Source organism: Poecilia mexicana, unplaced genomic scaffold (assembly GCF_051168715.1).
Source record: "Poecilia mexicana isolate PSO_F unplaced genomic scaffold, ASM5116871v1 scaffold_5, whole genome shotgun sequence".
NCBI classification, from domain to species: domain Eukaryota; kingdom Metazoa; phylum Chordata; class Actinopteri; order Cyprinodontiformes; family Poeciliidae; genus Poecilia; species Poecilia mexicana.
The window spans coordinates 21,350,107-21,368,681 of record NW_028263374.1 but is presented as its reverse complement, the minus strand read 5'-3'; the positions used below and the strand labels follow the sequence as shown (position 1 = coordinate 21,368,681).

Genomic DNA, 18,575 nt, shown 5'->3' with positions numbered 1-18,575 from the left:
ATACCAGAAGTTTCTCTACATGCAAATTGAAGGCATTAATCTAACCACTTTATAAGAACTCTAAAGATCAACTTAAGCCAGAAAAAAAATGCAGAAAAACATACAATGTGATAATAGTATGAACATTTGCACACAACAATAGCAATTGCGATTACCCAATTAGCAACAATATAATGATTTTACTACTTTGGTAAGTCTATTTTGGTAAGTCTTTAAGCTGTACAAGCTCCACAGCAAAAAAAAAAAAAAAAAGTGTATAGAAATATTATCATCAATTGTATTGTTATCCATGATGGAAACAGATGTGGGATTCTGTGATTACTCTAAATACATTTTGCATGAATATTTACAAAGTGCATAAACAACATTAACAAATAAATTGCATTTATTTTTTATGCCTAAAGAAACAAAATCTGTTTGGATTATTTACTATGTTCATTATAACCTTATAAGTCTTTGGTTGTACTCATACCTGGGATTGTTTTTCAGTGTGTTGACCAAAAACTCATGAACGTCGATGCCTGTGGAGTCGGTGTATTCCTGACTGGAATCTATTGGAGTAAAAAAAAAAAAAGAATGAATAAAAATCATTTCACTAAAAACAAACAACCAAGAAAAATAAATAAATAAATAAATAAATAAATAAATAAATAAATAAATAAATAAATAAAACAAGATGCATTGTGAACATATGCCATATGAACATGTCTCAAGTGGCTGAAGATGAATAGACATGTTTTATGCTTTGGAAAATAGTCAGATATGTGCTAGCTGTGTTCAGAATATACAGAGACAAACACCCTCTAGAGGGCAACATTACTTCTAAACCACACTGCACAGACACACAGGTAAGCCATTTCATCTCTGCTCCTCTCCATATGACACTGAGGAGTCTTGCAGAGAAAGAATGCAGTGTACTATAATTGTTTTATTTGTACTTTGAAACTGTTTCAAAAGTATCTCTTAGCACTGATGAAGAGAGATTCACATTACAAAATATCCTACGATCTAAAGCAGCACAATGATGTCAGTCTCTGGTACAAACAACGACCACCATCAAACCTTGTCTTACCACGTGACAGCATCTTTCGAGGAGTCTTGTCCTTCTTCTCCTTTTCTTCATTTTCATACTCGTCCTTTGAAGACTTTTCTTCCTCTTTGTCTGATGGGCAGCTGATGTGAAGCTGGATGATTTCCTTTAGAAACCAACAAAAAAAGTGCCTTTTAATATTTGTAATGAATAAAAAAAAGAAAGCTCAGGGATGAGATAAGAGTTAAAGACTGTGGTAACTGGTTCTGTAGGAGGAAAAAAAAAGTGGTACCGATTCTGGGGGTCCATCGTTGGGGAAAGGACCAGAGGACTCCTCGCATACTGCCAGACTCCGTACTAATTTCATTTTGGCATTAGACTGAAACAAACAAGATGAATTTGAGAAGAAATTTGATAAAATATGATAATATTAAAAACATCCAGATTGAGATTTGATTTTTTTTTTGTTTGCATTTTTCTGTCAAATATTTGACATGTTTGATGTTTACAATGAGAAGAATAAAATAAACTTTCAAATACAGCACAACAATTGCCATGTGTGCGAAATCTAGAGGCTAGTTGTAATAAGACGGGTTATTGCCTTTGTTGCCTAGTTTTTTCCATTTCTGCTTCCAAAGAACCCAATATATATTCCAAAGCATCATAATGCAAAAACCTGCCATAAGCCTACAAAAGGGCAAATTAACTCCCATAAAACATGAAAATGGAAAAGGATAAAAAGAACAGTTTAATATATAAACTGATGAGAAAGTCACTGAACTATGTAGTCAGACTATAAACTGAATAGACGGTTAACCCCGCTCCAAGATGATGTTTTCACAATAGCCATTTAATAATATTTTAATAGCATGTATACACTCATCTAGTAAGCAAATTTAGTTAACTGGAATTAGTTTAAAAGAAAAGCGCCTAAGAAAGATGTATTAAACCAATTCCATCCGTTTTAAGAAATTATCATTCTAGTCTCAAAAGAAATTGGCTTGCTCTGCTATTTTTTTCTCATTATATGAAACATTCAGTTAGTTCAACAGGTAAAGTGCAGTTCCAAAGCCTTACTAAGGTCAGTAGCACATTTACTGTTAACCTTCTTATCAGATTTAGGATTTTAAGCCAATGATATAATGCAGACAGTTGACTGTAGGTCAGTGGATTACAAAGCCGGAAGGATGAAAAGATATTCCACGCAGCAAATGAGCAAAAAGTCATTTCAAGCACCAGGATTATAAAGTAATATCAATTATGCTGAAATTCACTTACCTTGGCCCTTTTCCTGCCATGGCTGTGGTTAGTAGCCCGCTTCTGCTATTAAAGCAAAAGAAAAATAATACTTTAACATTAGGGTGCAATTTAAATATCCATAACAATAATGGATTAGAATTAGAAGCTATAAAAGTCAAAGATTAAAGGACATTCTATTCGCAGCATAAATATTAAGTGACATGACAAACATTTCTGTTTTCTTAGGCCTCTGTATTGTTAAAGCACAAAAATGACAAAGATCTCTATTCAAAAACTGATTTAAAGTGGACATCTTCCTGTCTCAGACATCCATGCTGCTGTAGAGCTCATCACACTGTGCAGATCAGGTGCAACTTTAAAGCGGAGAAACCCGCTGAGAAACCAAGTGAATTTATTCACCGAGTGAGATACAGATAGGACTTCTCATTGTCACATCCTCTTACCTGTGCATCCTGTGGAGAGTTATCATCTGGCTCTGGTCCCTCTCCTGTCCCATCCTTGGTGCTCTGTGGTTGAGGAGAGCTTTTACCTCGACTGCAGGGCTCGATTTGTAGCCCACTCTCTCCCTCCTGCTGGATGTCTGTTGTCAGGCTCAGTGACATCTTCTTAGGGGAGGGGAGAGGGTGGGAGTGGGGAGGGGATTGGTGGAGAACCCAGTAGTGGCTATGAGAGTAAAAGAAAATTTTCAGAAGAGATTTAATTGTTTTTTTTTTTTTTGTTGTTGTTGTTTTTACAATTGAGCACAAAGTTTTATGCTGTTCCTTGTCCTTTGAAGTAGCTACCTGTTGGAGGTACCAGGTCTATGTTGAACTTTTTACAGTGAGTGTGAGTAAGAACCACACACAGGGAGATGAAGGGAATCCACTAAGGTAGTGTACTAGGCTGGGCAGCAGCAGGGGGTAAAGTGAATTCCATAGCAAGCCTTGGGTCTTGGGGTAAAGGCTGTCGGGGAAACAAAAACAACAAAAAATGTAATAAACTATATGAAAGGTACAACTTAAGACAGCAAAATGGTTTTAAATGCAAAATAACTGTTTGGAGATGCACAGAGAAATATTGCTAATTTACAGTATAATCCGGTGCTTTATTTTATTCTTTATGGTTTTCAACCTCTGCGTCATGGAAAATTATGGTTTTGGAAATTTCAGAGCTTCAGTAAGCACCAGGCCCTCTCCTCTTCTAGAATTTACACAGAGGCTATTTGTGTAATCCTAGCCTTGCTAAGAAAAAAACTCAATTTACAATCTCAACTCAATAGTAATTTCATCTCCGTTTTAAAGTGACAGCAAATTCCTATTTGACAGCAGCAGTGTCATGACATCATTTCCCCTCCTATTATAATAAAATATTTGAAATGTTTTCTTTGTGTATATTTTTACAAAAATAAATCAGAATCAGTTAAAATTACTTTATGCAAGTCAAAGATTCACAAAAAACAGGAATCAGCATCGAAGTTCTTCTCATTGCTTCTCTAAATATCGTTTCCTCCACTTTTACATATTCAGAATAAACATTTCTTTTGAAAGGGATTCATTACCTTTATGGCAACAAATACAACTTATGCATTCTAACAATCTAGTTCATTCATTGAGTCATCCTGCAAACAATGCATTAGACACCAGAAATGTGCTATTTTCTTATGATACTATGTTTCAAACAATTTAGAAATATATTTAAGCAATTTCTAGATAAAATTGTGCTACACTGAAGACCGGCTATGATAATGAAAAATTAAACACTCCAGGTGTCAACGTGTTTGAGAAAAAAAATATATTTGGAACTAAACAGTCATCTAAAGCTTTACCACAATATTTTATTGTGTTTTACAAAAGACACCAACAAAAATAAGTATTGTGTTTTCCAATATTGTTCAAACAAATCAAATGAGATCATTTGTTGTTTTAACAATATCACATTTCTTTAGTGAAATGTTGCATGAGCTATAAACAAATAACATTGCACAGTATTACTTTTCACTAAGGCCGAAAAGTGTTAACATATTTTGTGAAGCTCAACTGAGATTTTTGGTTTATTAAACAATTTTGACATTTAAGGGCTCCTTTTAGCAAACTATTAAAACACAAAGGAAACTTCTAAACAGTAATTGTCTCAAAACAGAAAAAACATTTGCTGCAAAAGACATTTAGTGAGGAAATATCAACAACAATACATAATGAAAAACACATGAAATGAAATATATTTACAGCAGTCAGATGAATTGAAGAGGCAGCACTCTGCCAGGCCGAGTGTGAGGTGGAGGGGGGACACCAACAGGCCAGTCACCACCTTTAGAGGTCGTCTAGGGCCTCTCGTCTCTGCCTTCGGCTTACTGCAGTAGCATGGTCTTGCCTACAGTCTGGAGCCCTGGGCACCATGAACAGAAGAGGAAGACACGAATGACGTCATCTTTCACACACTGCGTGACTCATCGCTGCTGCTGCTGCTATTTCTGGCAGGGAGGAGGACAGAGCAGCTGAGAGCTAAGAGGTTACTGGGAATGGGCTTTAAAATCAGCACAAACGCTCACTGTTCAGTGTTTGACTTTTACAGCCTGGAAGACATGTTTTTAGAATGCTAAAATCTATCTGAGCATGAGCATTTGAAAGCTGTGCTTGCAATTCTGAAAATTCACATCGCAAAGAATTGACCAAGCACCAAAGGGACAAAAAAATAAAAAATAAAAAAATCACAGATTACCTAAGATTCCAGTTCCACCTATTATAGCTGCTCTCCATTAATGGTAATAATTAGGGAAGTATAAAAAAAATTGAGAATTTAGAGAATTTAAAGAATAGCTTAAACAAGTCTAAGTTTTATTCTGGGTTTACAAAGAAATTAAGGATGCAAAAACTGTGTCATTGCTGTCATTTCAGATCCATGCAAACACAAATATTTCTAAATTACCAGACTTTGTTACATTCCACACCTTCAACTCCAATTACAAATTGTACAACAAAGGGTAGGTCATCATCAACAAAAACATATCTTACAGCAGTAACTATGACGATTCTGGCTAAAACTAACATTTTAGATTTTATATTTAATATAAAAATAAAAATGCAATTTGGAAGACAAACTACTGAACTATAGTGCTCACTAAGAACACATTTACTGATCATCAGTTTTACAAGTCGGTAGATTCCAGGTAGGGGGTTCAGAATTCCAGGAGGCACAAATTTAGGCATATGTTTAATGGATGACATGCGTAAACAAAGCAAGGAAACAATACATTTACCAAGACCTCTGTATTGTTTGGTATGAGGAAACCGATGAGGCAGGGATTTCCAATGTGGGAAAGACCAAGGTGATGCAGCAGCAAAGTCGTCATTATCAACAGCATCAGCAGCAACACTAGATCATTGACAACGACACCCACATTCCCCAACCTCACTTTGCTTGCAGAAATCTACCACAGCAGCACAAAAAACAGCCACACTGTAATGTAGATCTGACTCAGTCATTCCAAAAATAGTTCTCTGTGTGTTCTGGGAGAAGCAGAGGGAAGGCTTCTGAACTACCAAGCAGCGACAATTATTCATTTCAAATGTCAGTCCTTGCTTAATAACAGAGAGGAAGCAGGAAAAAAATTGCAGCTCAAAACTACTAATGGGATGCTTATGAATAAACCAGCTTCTCCTCCCAGTCCTCTTATGTTTACACAGTTCTGTCATCAACACTCCATAGCTTCTTTCAACACAGACATGATGCTGCCCACTGGGTTGCCAAGGAGACGATAACGTCATTCTTAACTGCTGCCATTTGATTTGAGTGAGTAAAGTGGGGATGAATGAAAGAGTGATAATAAACAACACTGAATGCAGAGAGCAGTCACCATCGCTAATACAAAGACAAACACTGACGACAGTTACACCATTTAATCCAGGTTCTTTTAACTTGAGGTCATTTTACATTGCCTGGATATCTGGTGAGCTAGATATCCAGGCAATAGCAAAATAGCAAATAGCAAAACTTCTAATGATTACAGACAACAGATTAAAGTATCTTGCTACACTACCAACATACATTTTCAGTAGCCTTTCCAACCTATGGAAAAATATAAATCATCTGTTTAAAGCGCCATCCTATGGGTCAGTCACTTGGCACCAAACAGCAAACATCTGGACTTCATTTAGCTGCAAAGACAAATTGTTTAATCCTCATTCAATCTCACTCAAATTATCTTCTGTATATCGCTAACTAATTGTTATATTGTTAACCATCTATGGCCTTGAATTATTGGAATGCAAAACTTGGGTTCTAATGCATTTCTTACAGTGTGTGATGTGTAGAGAGTTAAAGAAAGCATGCAGTGCAGAAATGTATGTTTCATGTTCACACGAAACATTCAGTGAAACAAGAGTTCTCTAATTGAGAAACACAAACCAACATTTTCACAACTGCCCAATGCACCCCTTAAAATTTAGAAAGGTCAGTGTTAAAAGGATAAGGATACCTCTAGTTAATAAAGATTTCTGATAACTAATGCTAAATCTCCAGTGGTTTCAAAGAATAAGACATCACAGTTAATGTGTATCCATTTATGACTGGCTGACAGTCAATGTATTTGATGCACAGCAATTTATGCAGCATGCAATGTCTAAAATGATATCGTAAGTTGTGATATGCATCCATTAAAGAAAATAAGAGTTCAAAAGTAATAAAGCACTGTAATGTGCAGTTTATATTAATAAGTAGGTCAATCCAAAAGCTTCTAGACATTAAGTAAAAAAGTAGTCAGTTTAAGTTTTATGTGATATGTAAACGCTTCCCAGGTGCACACATGGGGTAAAGCATTCGCACATAAAATCTGCCTTTGGAAAAGTTATTTTTCTAAAATACTTATATTTTAGAAAAATATTTGTATTTCTTTTTCAATTAAAGGTTTGCTTTTTTGGCCTATAGATTGCTAAATTCTATAAATGTATGCTAAAGGTTATATTTTTGGGATTAACAATTATTTTTAATGATCATCATGATACAGTTTTATGATAAAATTACTAATTAATCCATATGCAACTACTGCTGCATCGAATAAGCAGTTTGCTTCCTGCTGCCTTATGACAGGTAAACAGATGATACACGCTGTGGTCAAGTTTCCTACTCTGCCTCTTTGCATCAAGTTACCACTATAAAATCACATCAGCCCCTGAGCTGAAATTTGGTAAAAGCCAGAAAGAGTAATGACAATGGTCAACACTGGGGTGGTAAGCAGCCACACTGAATCTGATAGTGGGCTAAGCAAAATAAAGTATGTCACAAGGTTTCTTGTCAAGTTCAACTGTCAAACTAGAACAACATCTCAAATAGTTTACACTTGCAGAAATAAAAGGGAAAGTCCCTTCTCCACAGCTGCTGAGAAGTGTGGCGAGGTCATTTTATATAGTCCTAAAACCCAAACAGACATTTCTATCCAAGACATTTTAATTCCTTCTCTAAACAACTTTAAGACTGTAAAACAACATAAGAATAAACTTACATAGTACTCCAAGAAAACAAATACCACATTGTTTTTTTTTTCTGGCCATATGCCTGATTAGCATTTTTTAATTAAGAGACACATTGTAAATGAAGACTATTATTTATACTTACGGGCAGCACTTGATACTCAGCTCAAGTCATTTAATTCACCCAACTACCTAAAAATGTCTGCAATGAAGAATAATGCACAGTAAAAATGCCTCTGTTTTTGGTGGAAACTGAATGAGAGATGAATGAAATGGTGAATGGAGGCGCAAAGAAGGAGGGAGCATGCACGTACAAACCCACAGAAGGAAGTGGGAGACACACACAGGCAACTCGACCCAATTCAGCTCGTCTGTATTCAGCTGCGCACCTCGCCCATTTGACGTCAGAGAGAACTCATTTCACTCAAGGCAGTAAGGTTATGTCTTCACCGATTGGAGGCTGAACTGTGTGTGTGTGTGTGGGGGGGGTGTAGGTGTGTGGGTGTGTGTGTGTGTGGGAGGGTTAGGGGGTGACGGGAGAGTTTGTGCAAGCTCAGTGCCTCCACATATCATATATCAGCAGCCCTCACAGTGTTTGCGCACCAGTGCTTGTCTGTGTCAGAGAGGATTCCCCTTTGCGTTGGTTGCAGTTTCACACAGGGCGGGGAGCAGGGGGATGGCAGAGAACGAGGGACTGTAAAGGAAAAACCCACGGAGAACTGTAATTCAACAACGTCTCTGCTTCCCTTACATAAGATTTAGCTAGATACGACAGTATTGACACCAAGATACCCGTTTTTATCAATGAAAGTTTTAAAAAGCTAGTGCATCAATGGATGACAAAGCGAGAGTAGGTTAAAGAACACCAGCAACAAACACACACAGACAGATGAGGGAATCACGAACTGTCAAACGCAGAGGAAGAAAGGGTTTCTCCTCTTTAATCTGTCTCTTTACTTCTACTTGCCACTCAATCTTCTTTTTTCCTCTTGGTTATGAGGATACCCCCATCCTTATATGCTGAACTCGAACATCAATATCTTACTTGTTAAACCTGCCACTAAAAGTTACCTTTCTCTCCCTCTTTCGTCATCTTTTGAAGTATTTTCTTAAATTGTCGGGTTTGCTGGTGACGCCATCCTCCTCCACTCAGCCAACCCACTCAGTCCTGTGGGACGAGCTATGAGTCATTCTCTCCTTCTTTTCCCTCCCTCCCTAGTTACCTACCAGCCTACCTTTCTACTGCACATCTCTTCTGTTTCTCCTAATAGGTATAAAGTACATACACCGATATGCTTCGTGTTCTGTGAGAAAGAGGGGACACAAGGATTTGTGTAGATAAATTAGACAGATGAGTAAAGTGCAAAGCTAAGTAGAGATATATTTGTTGGCCATAAAATTGACAATCCTGTCCTCATGATACTCTCCATAAGGAGTGCATTCAAGAGGACGACCAGGGGATCCTGATCACAAATGCATTTTTGACGAAGATGGGAGAGAAAGATAGAGCATGATGGAAGGAAATGAGTGTTTGTGAACAAAAATCAAAACTTTAAAAATCTCACAAAGAAAAAACATAAAATTCTTGAGAATACATAGCTGCATTATTTATCTAATTGTTATTCATATTTTAATGTTTGCAATTCCACAACCACTGGGACTGTGTGGATGCATGGTTTTGTCAACTTTTACACTTCAAGTGAAATGCATTTATGTTGCTGTCAATCTGATGAGCAGAATGGTCTGAGACCGCTCTAGATGGCCAAACCTGAGATTTTGGTGGCTGAAATGCTTGAGCTCAATGAAAGCGGTAGAGATAGATCATGAGATGATAACAGAGCATAAAGAGAGGGAAGTGAGGGCTTATTGCAACCAATATCTTCACTGGAATAATAGACGACAATATTGCAACTGAATGATTTCCTACATCATCAAGAACTAAACAGGGCTATTTATTCATAGGCTGTTTCTATTCTATTCTATACAGAACTTATTTTTCCAAAAGTATTCTCAAGCAATTAAAAAAACAGACTAGATAACGCTTTAAACACTATTTACTGGCCAACACTTTTAGATTTTTTCCTAAAATAAAACAGAAGTTTTGTCAATAATATAAAAAACACAACTGCTGAAACCGCTTCTTCAAGAGAGTTTAGAAAACATAAAATCAAAGATAAAACCTTAATCTCAGTATTAAAATGAAGCATTGCTGATAACATATAGAGCCTGAAGAAACATCAACTCTCCAAAAATATTTTCACAGGTTTCTCACATAATCTAAACCTGCTCCTACAGTCTCACAACTTCCTTCTTTGGGATGTTGCCTAGCAACAAGTATACATTTCCTCGCTATTTATTTAGCAACTTGTATTTCCCATTTTCCCACTTTAATTTACTTTCCTCCTAATTAGTCTCTCTTTCACATATACATAATGCAAATATTCCTTCTAATTTGTTTAAAAATAGTAAAATTGAAATAATCACTGAATTAATCTTAAAATAAATACTGGCACTGAGATACATGTGACTTAGGATCATTACAGGCACATTCATGTCTATATAACAGGGTTGTCAAAGTAATTAATATTTTAGCGTATTTTCCAGACAATAAGTGAAGGCACACTTGTTTCATATTTTGACTGGACCTTCGACTTATTGTGAGGTATACATTTAAATGTACATGTTTTTTTCCCTCATCAAGATGCACTTTTTGACTAGTACACTGAATGATATGAACCAAGAATAAACATTACTATCTGCAGCCGTGAGGAAGGCTAATCATTGGCTGAAAGCAAGATAGCCAGAGCCAGAAGAACAAGTCCATAGTTGGGGTTTTTTTAAACAACATGCCACTGGAAAGAGTCTTGTGAACGGTGCAGGCAACAGAAAACAAGACCGGATCAAATGATTAACATGTACAAGATTCCCCTCACATTTGATGATTTCTAAATAAATGCCACTTGTGTGTTTTATTTTCTGTTCCTTACACATTTTTGAATGATGCAACTTGTACTCCAGAGTGACAAAAGTGCAGAAAATATGATAAAAATAAACACAGAACATCATAATTCTTTTACTCATTCACGTAAAAACTGCTACAAAACAAGCCACTCACATTTTCCCATACAGTAATTATTCAATTTGTTTTCTTACATCAGCCAATTGCTAAAGGGCTACCTCCACACTGCTCAGCCATTCTGGTTGGATAACAATTCTAACAATTGTAATCTTCCACACAGTATTACAGTAACACTGCCATCCTTGAGAGGACAGGTAAAATTTGTCAGGATTGACAAAAAAAAGTGAAGATTACAAGACAAATGCACGACTTAACTTCTTGTAAAAAGAACAAAAATAATTTGGCAAACAACAAACCCAGCGGTAATTCCCCAGTGTATTTCCTTTCTAAGAAATCTGCCTAGCAAGATTTAGAAATAATATTTTACACTGGAAATTTTTAAATAATCATCCTTTCTGAACAAATGAATGCAGATATCCTGTTTCACTGCAGCTGTGCATATACACACAGAGTGATATTCTTAAACACTGACTGTGTACACCAGAGATACATGGCTTCTTATATCTGAGTGCAGTTCGTGGTTTGGAGTTATACATACAATCATAGCACACAAAATAGAAACTACGATGAATGTGTTCAAAAGTAATAAAGTAAACATCTGTTTGTGTCTCTATATGACATTTGAACTACAAAGAGCTGTTTATGCTCCATCAAGATCAAAAACAAGCTTCCAAGTACTCAAGCTATGCATTTTTAGTCAAACATATAATTAAACTGTGCACAGAAAACTAAATAGAAAAAACAAACAACTCAGAATTACTAATAAATCTACATAGTTCACTAAACTGAGATAAGCTTTGGGAAGGCAACAGAGTAAAGACAGTCACCTAATATAATAATATTATCTTTAAGCTGTCTGAGAAAGATACCTCACTATAGTTTGGCAGGCACTAAAAAATTTAACACCACCAGAGACCCTTTAGCTGCTGGCCCGTCTCTAATGTGCTCGTCAAACATTTAAACCTTTTGTGACAAGATACAGCTAAATGACATTTCTTAACTGTGAAATTAATAGATTTTGATTTTCAAAGTGCTTAAGTAGCTTGTCTTCTTAAGAATGTTAAGATCTGTGGACAACTCGGCTTGCAGTGCCAGTATGGCTAGTTTGTCTTTCACGGAATAAAAATGGGTAGCAGATACTGCGATTATTATAAACCTTATGTAATTTATCGGCTTCCTTCAGTGTTGGAAGCAGGGAGCAGTGGAAGAGGGTGCTGGAGAGATAGGAAAGAGAAGACAGGAGGGAAACATGGAGGAGCAAGGGGTGGATAGTGAGACAGGAAGAGAGGAAAAAGTTCTCAATGATGAAACAATCTGCACTCTTATGTGATTGGACTGTGCTTCCACCAATGGGAGGACCAGCTCCATGGCAACAGGCTCTGTCACCAAGAGAAAAGCTGCCATATCCCTCAACACCCCCATATTTTTCCTTTCCTTTTCACTCTTATGACCCATGCTTTTCCCAACCACAAGGCCCGGTGTATTTTTCTTTAGATGCTTGCATAAAATCATAAAAATAAAACAGCATACAGAACAACAGAAGCAATATGAGTTACTTAAATCTTGGTTAACCCAGATCCATCACATATACACACCGAAGCCCACACATGCAACAAAATATGCTTTGGAGGTGTCCACACAGACACTCTGGGATTTTCAGAGAGATCAGAAGGTGACTCATTCACAAACACACAGTTATTGAAATGAGCAGACAGACGAATGCTTTCCCTAACACGCTGTCTAACCACACGCAGTTCTGTTCCACTCCATCTTGATGAGGGCAGAGATTATCTGATCTCTTAAAGCTACACCTTGAAATGAACAGATTGAGCTTACATCAGCAAAGTGAGACTTCCAAATAAGGCTGGACAAAAAAAGCACAAAAAACTGTGATAAATGTGACTTTTAATAATCAACCTGCGTCTTAATCACATATAGTTTACTATAGCAATTAAATAATCTGGTGTGACAATAATCCATTACAGCAAAACCCTTGTTGATTATACTTATGTCTTTATATTTATTTCAACATGTTTTGACAACTTTCATGTCCAACTTTCATCATTACTGACATTGATATTGCTGCTAGTATTAATATTGCTTTATTACATCCAGATTTATTAAACAGCCTACAATTTTTTCAATGGGAAAGATAGTAGGTAGCTTCACATGCAAAGCTTATCTTGTATTCATGGGTAAGTTAGCGGTTACTCATCTTAATGTTCGAGTCAAATAGTTAACTGTCAAACATGTACAACTCCTCGTTGAAGTACCAGGTTTGAGACCCTGGCTACGCTTTTCCAGAACTTTGATTTTCCTCTAATAACCTCGTTCTTTATGTGAACTAGGATCAATCAATCAATCAACCAACCAAATTTTATTTGTATAGCACATTTCAGCAGGAAGGCATTTCAAGGTGCTTTACATAATTAAAGAAAAAAAATAAGAACAGCATGTGACATTGAATAAACAATAAGAAAGAGAAAGGATATATCCTTGGACTCAATGCAATATTGAAAAACAAACTCATTATTTATCTTTCTAGCCTATATTCAACTAGCTGTAGTTCAAAACTAATTGGTTTTTCAAACTGTTCACATTCTAATTTTCTTTGAAGAAAATGAACCCCAGAGCTAAGTGCCACCACCATGTTTCAAGATGGACAGGGTGTTCTTGGGAGATGGCAAGCGCTTTTTGGATAATATCACAGAACTTTAAACTTTGTTTCATCAGAGCAAAATACATTTTCCTTTAGGGAGATTTTATTAGGGTCTTGATGTCTTTACATGTAGGATGCAAACAAGTACCTGCTTGTCTTTTCTTCTACTTAATTTTAAAGAGGCGTGCAGTTTTTACTTCAATATTTGATGACTTTTGTCACTATGCCAGGGACAAATGCTGTGATGTAAATTATGCCTATTATTTTCTTGTCAGAAAAACAAATCATTATTTCAATGTAAAAAAACTACAGAAAATTAAAAATTCATCGATACTCAATTGCGTCAAAATCAATTTAAGTCTATTCACACCTACCCAAATTGTCACACTTCTTCCAGCAACAGTGATGCAATAACAACAGAGCTCCTTCCCTCGCCACAGCTGCTTACATGACTAAAACAATAATCTGCTGGAAGGTTTATAATCTGCTAACATAGCAAGTAAATTCAGAAGAAAAAAAAAAAAAGCAACCCTCCTTAGCCAACAAGAAAAAAAAATCTTCTGGAGTTACTTTTCTTATGAGGCAGATGAACAGAAAAAAAAAAAAAAAAAAAAAAAAAGCTAAAAGATGCCACAAATGCTAGCTCTTAACTGTAAGGAACCCAGCGACTTAAAAAAAAAAAAAAGTTGCTACGGTAACGAAAAAGCTATTGACTATTAAATATTTTTCAAAGTGTTGGTTTCAATCTTAATATTTTAGTATGATGACTTATGCACAGCAAGATCCTTCTCATCTTTTGTATTCACAATCTAAACCAGTACATGGATGTAGGATACAGATGACAAAAAGTCAGAAAAATCCTACTGGGACAGAACTTTATTTTAGATTAATCAGATGGTCCCAATTTTTGCTTATACAACCAAGCATTTTAAAAGAAGTTTGTACACTTGAGATCAACTGTAAGAGATGTAGTCCCATCTATGCAAATCAGGAAAATTTAGGATATTCTGCAATGCAACTAAATTTTATTCACTGCAGAATTCCAACAACTTTAAAAACAACTCAAAACATTCATATTTGCTTACATGGTATGGGCTGTATTTTGAACAATAGAAATGATTATGGCAGGTACCTGATATTCAACACAAAAAGATTTTTTTATTTTTCATTATTTTTCAGTATTTTGTTGAAACTACATTTTTTATAAATGTTAATATCTTTCCAAAACAACAACAACAACAACAACGGATTTTCCAGTTCCTTACACTTTTCTCTAGGTTGGCAAACTTATGGAACTCAGGATTTTAGATTCAGCCTTGTGCTTTTCTACTTTAGTCAGGCAAAACTCAAAACTCATTCTATTAATATGGCTGAAGTTATAGTACAGAACCAGGGATTAGAGTCCTTCAAATTTGGCAGTTAATAAAGTAAGAATCAAACTCTACATGTTCATTTTTTTTGTATATAAAACAGGCTTGTCTCAAATGACGAGAATTTTCCTTTGTGATAAACACAAACGCACTGATTTACCATGCACACTTTTAGCAGTGATCAAGGTTCTAGAGTTGCCAGCTAGCTAGCCTCATGCTGGGAAAAAGATCTAGTCAATCAAACTGCCAGGCTGTCACTATAAAGCGTACACAAAGTTGCAAGAGAGCAAATCCTAAACTTCAGTGGACATTTTACAACTTGTTTTCTATCCCTAATAAACTTCGAAAACTGTTAGTCATGTTTTCACCGGGTCCTTTGATTTGAAATACCCCATTGTTAATTTCATGGTTGCTTTGCTTCCTACTTATAATATCTGTGTGAAAGTGAGTGTGTATGTCACTGCTGCTCTGGCTCAGATTAGAAGCTAGTCTCTGGGTCACATAGCTGACTTGACAGCAGTGTCACATCAGCAATGTGCTCTACCATCTGTTTATCTGTTAAAGATGTCTTATACTTAAAATCTGAAGCATTTTTCATCTTTCTTTCTTCCTCATAAGTCTCCTGTCCTTCATAACCTGTTATGTATCAGAGTATATAGTTTCTCCAATAATAACGGTTAAATTTTACTTCACTCTGAAGTTTGCTATAAGATTTATTTTTCTTATTTTGCTCCTCTCTTTGCTTCCTCTAACAAAAAAAATCAGTCCTCAGCAGCTAGCATACTGGCAACTTCAGGCATTTTCACACCTGATAGTCCAGTAGACTCAGGTCAATTGGGGACCAAAACTACAACATGTGTTGCATTTCCTGCTGGTGCAGTTTGTTTTCACTCTGCACTGTGTTCAACAAAACCATTTCATCCCCTTGCCTGTGGTGCCGCTGCACTGAAAAGCACTGAAGAAAACGACACAAAAACCTCAAAAGAAAACAAGAGCACAACTTCCTTCATCATAAAATATAAAGAAAAGTGGAGTGGAGTCGGATATTAATGGTTGCAGGATTTCTCTTTTGTCTTTGGTAAAAAATTAAAAGTAATTTCTCCCACTAGTAAAAGACTCACACATTTGTTTTGGTTTTATTTACTCAGAATGCCCAGCAGGAACAGCCAGCTTGGCATTCAAGACTTCCAAACTCTTGACTGCCAAGCGTTCAAGTTTGAAACTCTGCATTAGAGTTCAATTGCACCTTCGCACCTCCCAAACCAACCGGACTTTCTAGACAAACAAACTAGAGTTTGATTAAAGTGGACTAACCCGGGCAGTTGTGAACGCACCCTTAGAAGTGTTATGTAGGTGCACAACATAGGAAATCAGTTTACAAAGTTGCAAACTACGCAACTATTAATCACATGTACAAAACTATTTCCCCATAATAAAGATTAGGATTTCAGAATTTTACTCAAAGGTATACATTCATCTTTGGTCACATCAGTTCATGGTGTGCAGTTTGGGAAACATTCTTTGCTCCCATCTCTCTGTAAGTTTTTGACTAACAGATAACAGTCAAAAACTTACAGTCTTGAAAACTAACACCCAGGCAGTTTTTTTTTATTTTTTTATCTAATGTCTGGTGGGGATTTGTCTTTTCTAACTGATGAGAATATCATTAAATCCTTTGCATTTCGTAAAAATAAGGCAAACTGAACAGATCCAGCAGCTGATGAGGAGGAGATGTATGCTTGTTGTTTTTAATGCTGAGATAGATGCACATACACATAGAGGCACTCATTATATAAACAGGCCAGATACAACACAAGACAGATTTAGGCCAAGTGAACAAAAAAAAAAAAAAAAAAAAAAAAAAAAAAACAGAAGGGGAAGAAATGATGAAGAGCATAGTGGTGCTGATTTTTAAACGGCAGAACCACCATACAAGCTAAAGGAAGGACAAGTCTGGCCCTCTAAACCTGAATCTGTGTTCACACCATTAGAATGGATTGCTATTTATAGCAATAGATTTTTTATTCAAGAAGGATCTGTTATGCATTTTCTCACGCTTGTGCAGCCTCCCTCTCACCTTCCTATCTACTCTCTGTTCCTGCACACAGTGTTCCATAAATAAAGGTGCAGACGCAATTGCAAATGTTCAGATAAACCTGAATTTCACTCACAGGAAAGGTCAAAGGTTAGCTTTAAAAACAATATAATCTATATATATTGAATGCCCCTTAATTGCAAAGCGCCTATCTGTCTATTGGGGAGGAGGTCATGACGAAATGTCAAATGTGTTTTGTGTAAGTGGTTTTAAACCCTCACTTCTTCCCTCCTTCCTCAAGCTGTCAGTGTTGCTGCTTAAGGAAGGAAGCGCCTACTTCTTGGTGACTCTCCACCCCACCAGACCAACCCCACCCTCCCACACAGAGACAGAGGAAGGGAATTCCTTATTACCTCATCAATGCTTCAGAAAAAAAAAATGTTTGTCTGTACATCTATATCATCCATTTAAGCACAAACTGACCAGTAAGCACAAACTTGACTAGTAAGCATCTATTAAAGACCACCAACAATAACAAAACCATAACAGAACTGTCTAAATTAAATTAGATATATATGGGGAAATGTTTAAGATACATGCCACAATTGCCAAGCTACTCTAGGACTTTAGCTATGCTGCAGGGATCTTTTAAATTTTTTATAAAAGGAAGAACATTTAAAAGATGTTCTTGCCATTACAAGTCATTACATTAGTGCCAATGCTTGATAAATAATAGCTAATAAGACTACATCATACACTAATTTAATAAAGCTCACAATTACACAGATGCAACACAACCTCAACTGCATGTAGATAACAGCCTTGTTGATCTTATGCTAAGGCAGGAGTCTCACAACTAAAAGAACTTTACCACAGTAAAAAAAAAAGATTAGTGAATGCAGCACTCAATCAAGACCAAGCTTTTAAAATATTTACCTCAGCATGTAGTAGTACAAATGAAGGAATTCCATTTTCTGCAGCAAGTGAAGAGAGATTCAAGAGACTCCAGGTCTGCCACTATCTTCAGCTCATTGTACTTTTCTTCATCTTCACGGCTGGTGCGTTACCTTCCTCGCTGGAGCTACTATCAGCTCTGCTTTTTTAATTGGTTTTATGAGAATGGTCAACAACAAAAAAAAAAAAAAAAAAAGTCTCTTCTGGCTTCCCCCCCTTTATTTGAATGTGGCACTACAGCGGAAAAGAGAAAAACCTTGCTCGCAAACTAGCCCCCTCTTTGCCTACCACTCTTATGCTATCATGCGCACAGTTTGTACCGCTCCCTGCTCCTCAAACCCTCCCTTTCGTGCAGATTCTCACTCTCTCCCCTACACATCTTGTTTGCTCTTTGCCTCTGTAACAATATAGTTGCAATGACGGCCGAAGCAGGGCATTCAAGAAGCCCAGCTGTTAAAAGGGCTCCTTGGATCCACTACCACATCAGTTGATTCAACAGCACTTCTCTGTAATGACTAATTGCAGTAAATGTTAATTTAATAGATGCAGTTTCAAGGTTTGGTTTTGTTCTGTTAAAAAAAAAAGAAAAAATAAAAAAAAAAAAAAGATACGTCACATAGTCTGAGGACACACTAGGCGCCATTCATCACTCTCCATTTTTCGGAAGCTCTGTCATCATCTGCAGCCTGTGTCTGGCCAAACTGAATAAGCTTCAAGTACTGACAGCTGCTGGTGAAACTCTAG

The 18,575-nt window shown here is 36.5% G+C and overlaps 1 protein-coding gene across 6 annotated transcripts in view; it reads right to left on the bottom strand.

The window, feature by feature from the left end:
• The window catches only part of r3hdm2 (R3H domain containing 2), a 50,387-nt gene that overhangs the window by 21,634 nt on the left and 10,178 nt on the right, over positions 1 to 18,575 (bottom strand). For 5 of the 6 annotated variants that reach the window (XM_088005736.1, XM_088005740.1, XM_088005735.1 and 2 more), the window contains 7 exons: positions 4,495 to 4,654; positions 3,073 to 3,232; positions 2,734 to 2,953; positions 2,309 to 2,353; positions 1,323 to 1,409; positions 1,073 to 1,196; positions 473 to 551 (listed from right to left, as the gene is read on the bottom strand). In XM_088005736.1, coding sequence (XP_087861862.1) covers positions 473 to 551; positions 1,073 to 1,196; positions 1,323 to 1,409; positions 2,309 to 2,353; positions 2,734 to 2,892 — 494 coding nt within the window. In that variant the 5' untranslated portion in view covers positions 2,893 to 2,953; positions 3,073 to 3,232; positions 4,495 to 4,654. The remainder of the gene's footprint in view (positions 1 to 472; positions 552 to 1,072; positions 1,197 to 1,322; positions 1,410 to 2,308; positions 2,354 to 2,733; positions 2,954 to 3,072; positions 3,233 to 4,494; positions 4,655 to 18,575) is intronic. The other variant, XM_088005738.1, reaches the window with a different exon arrangement.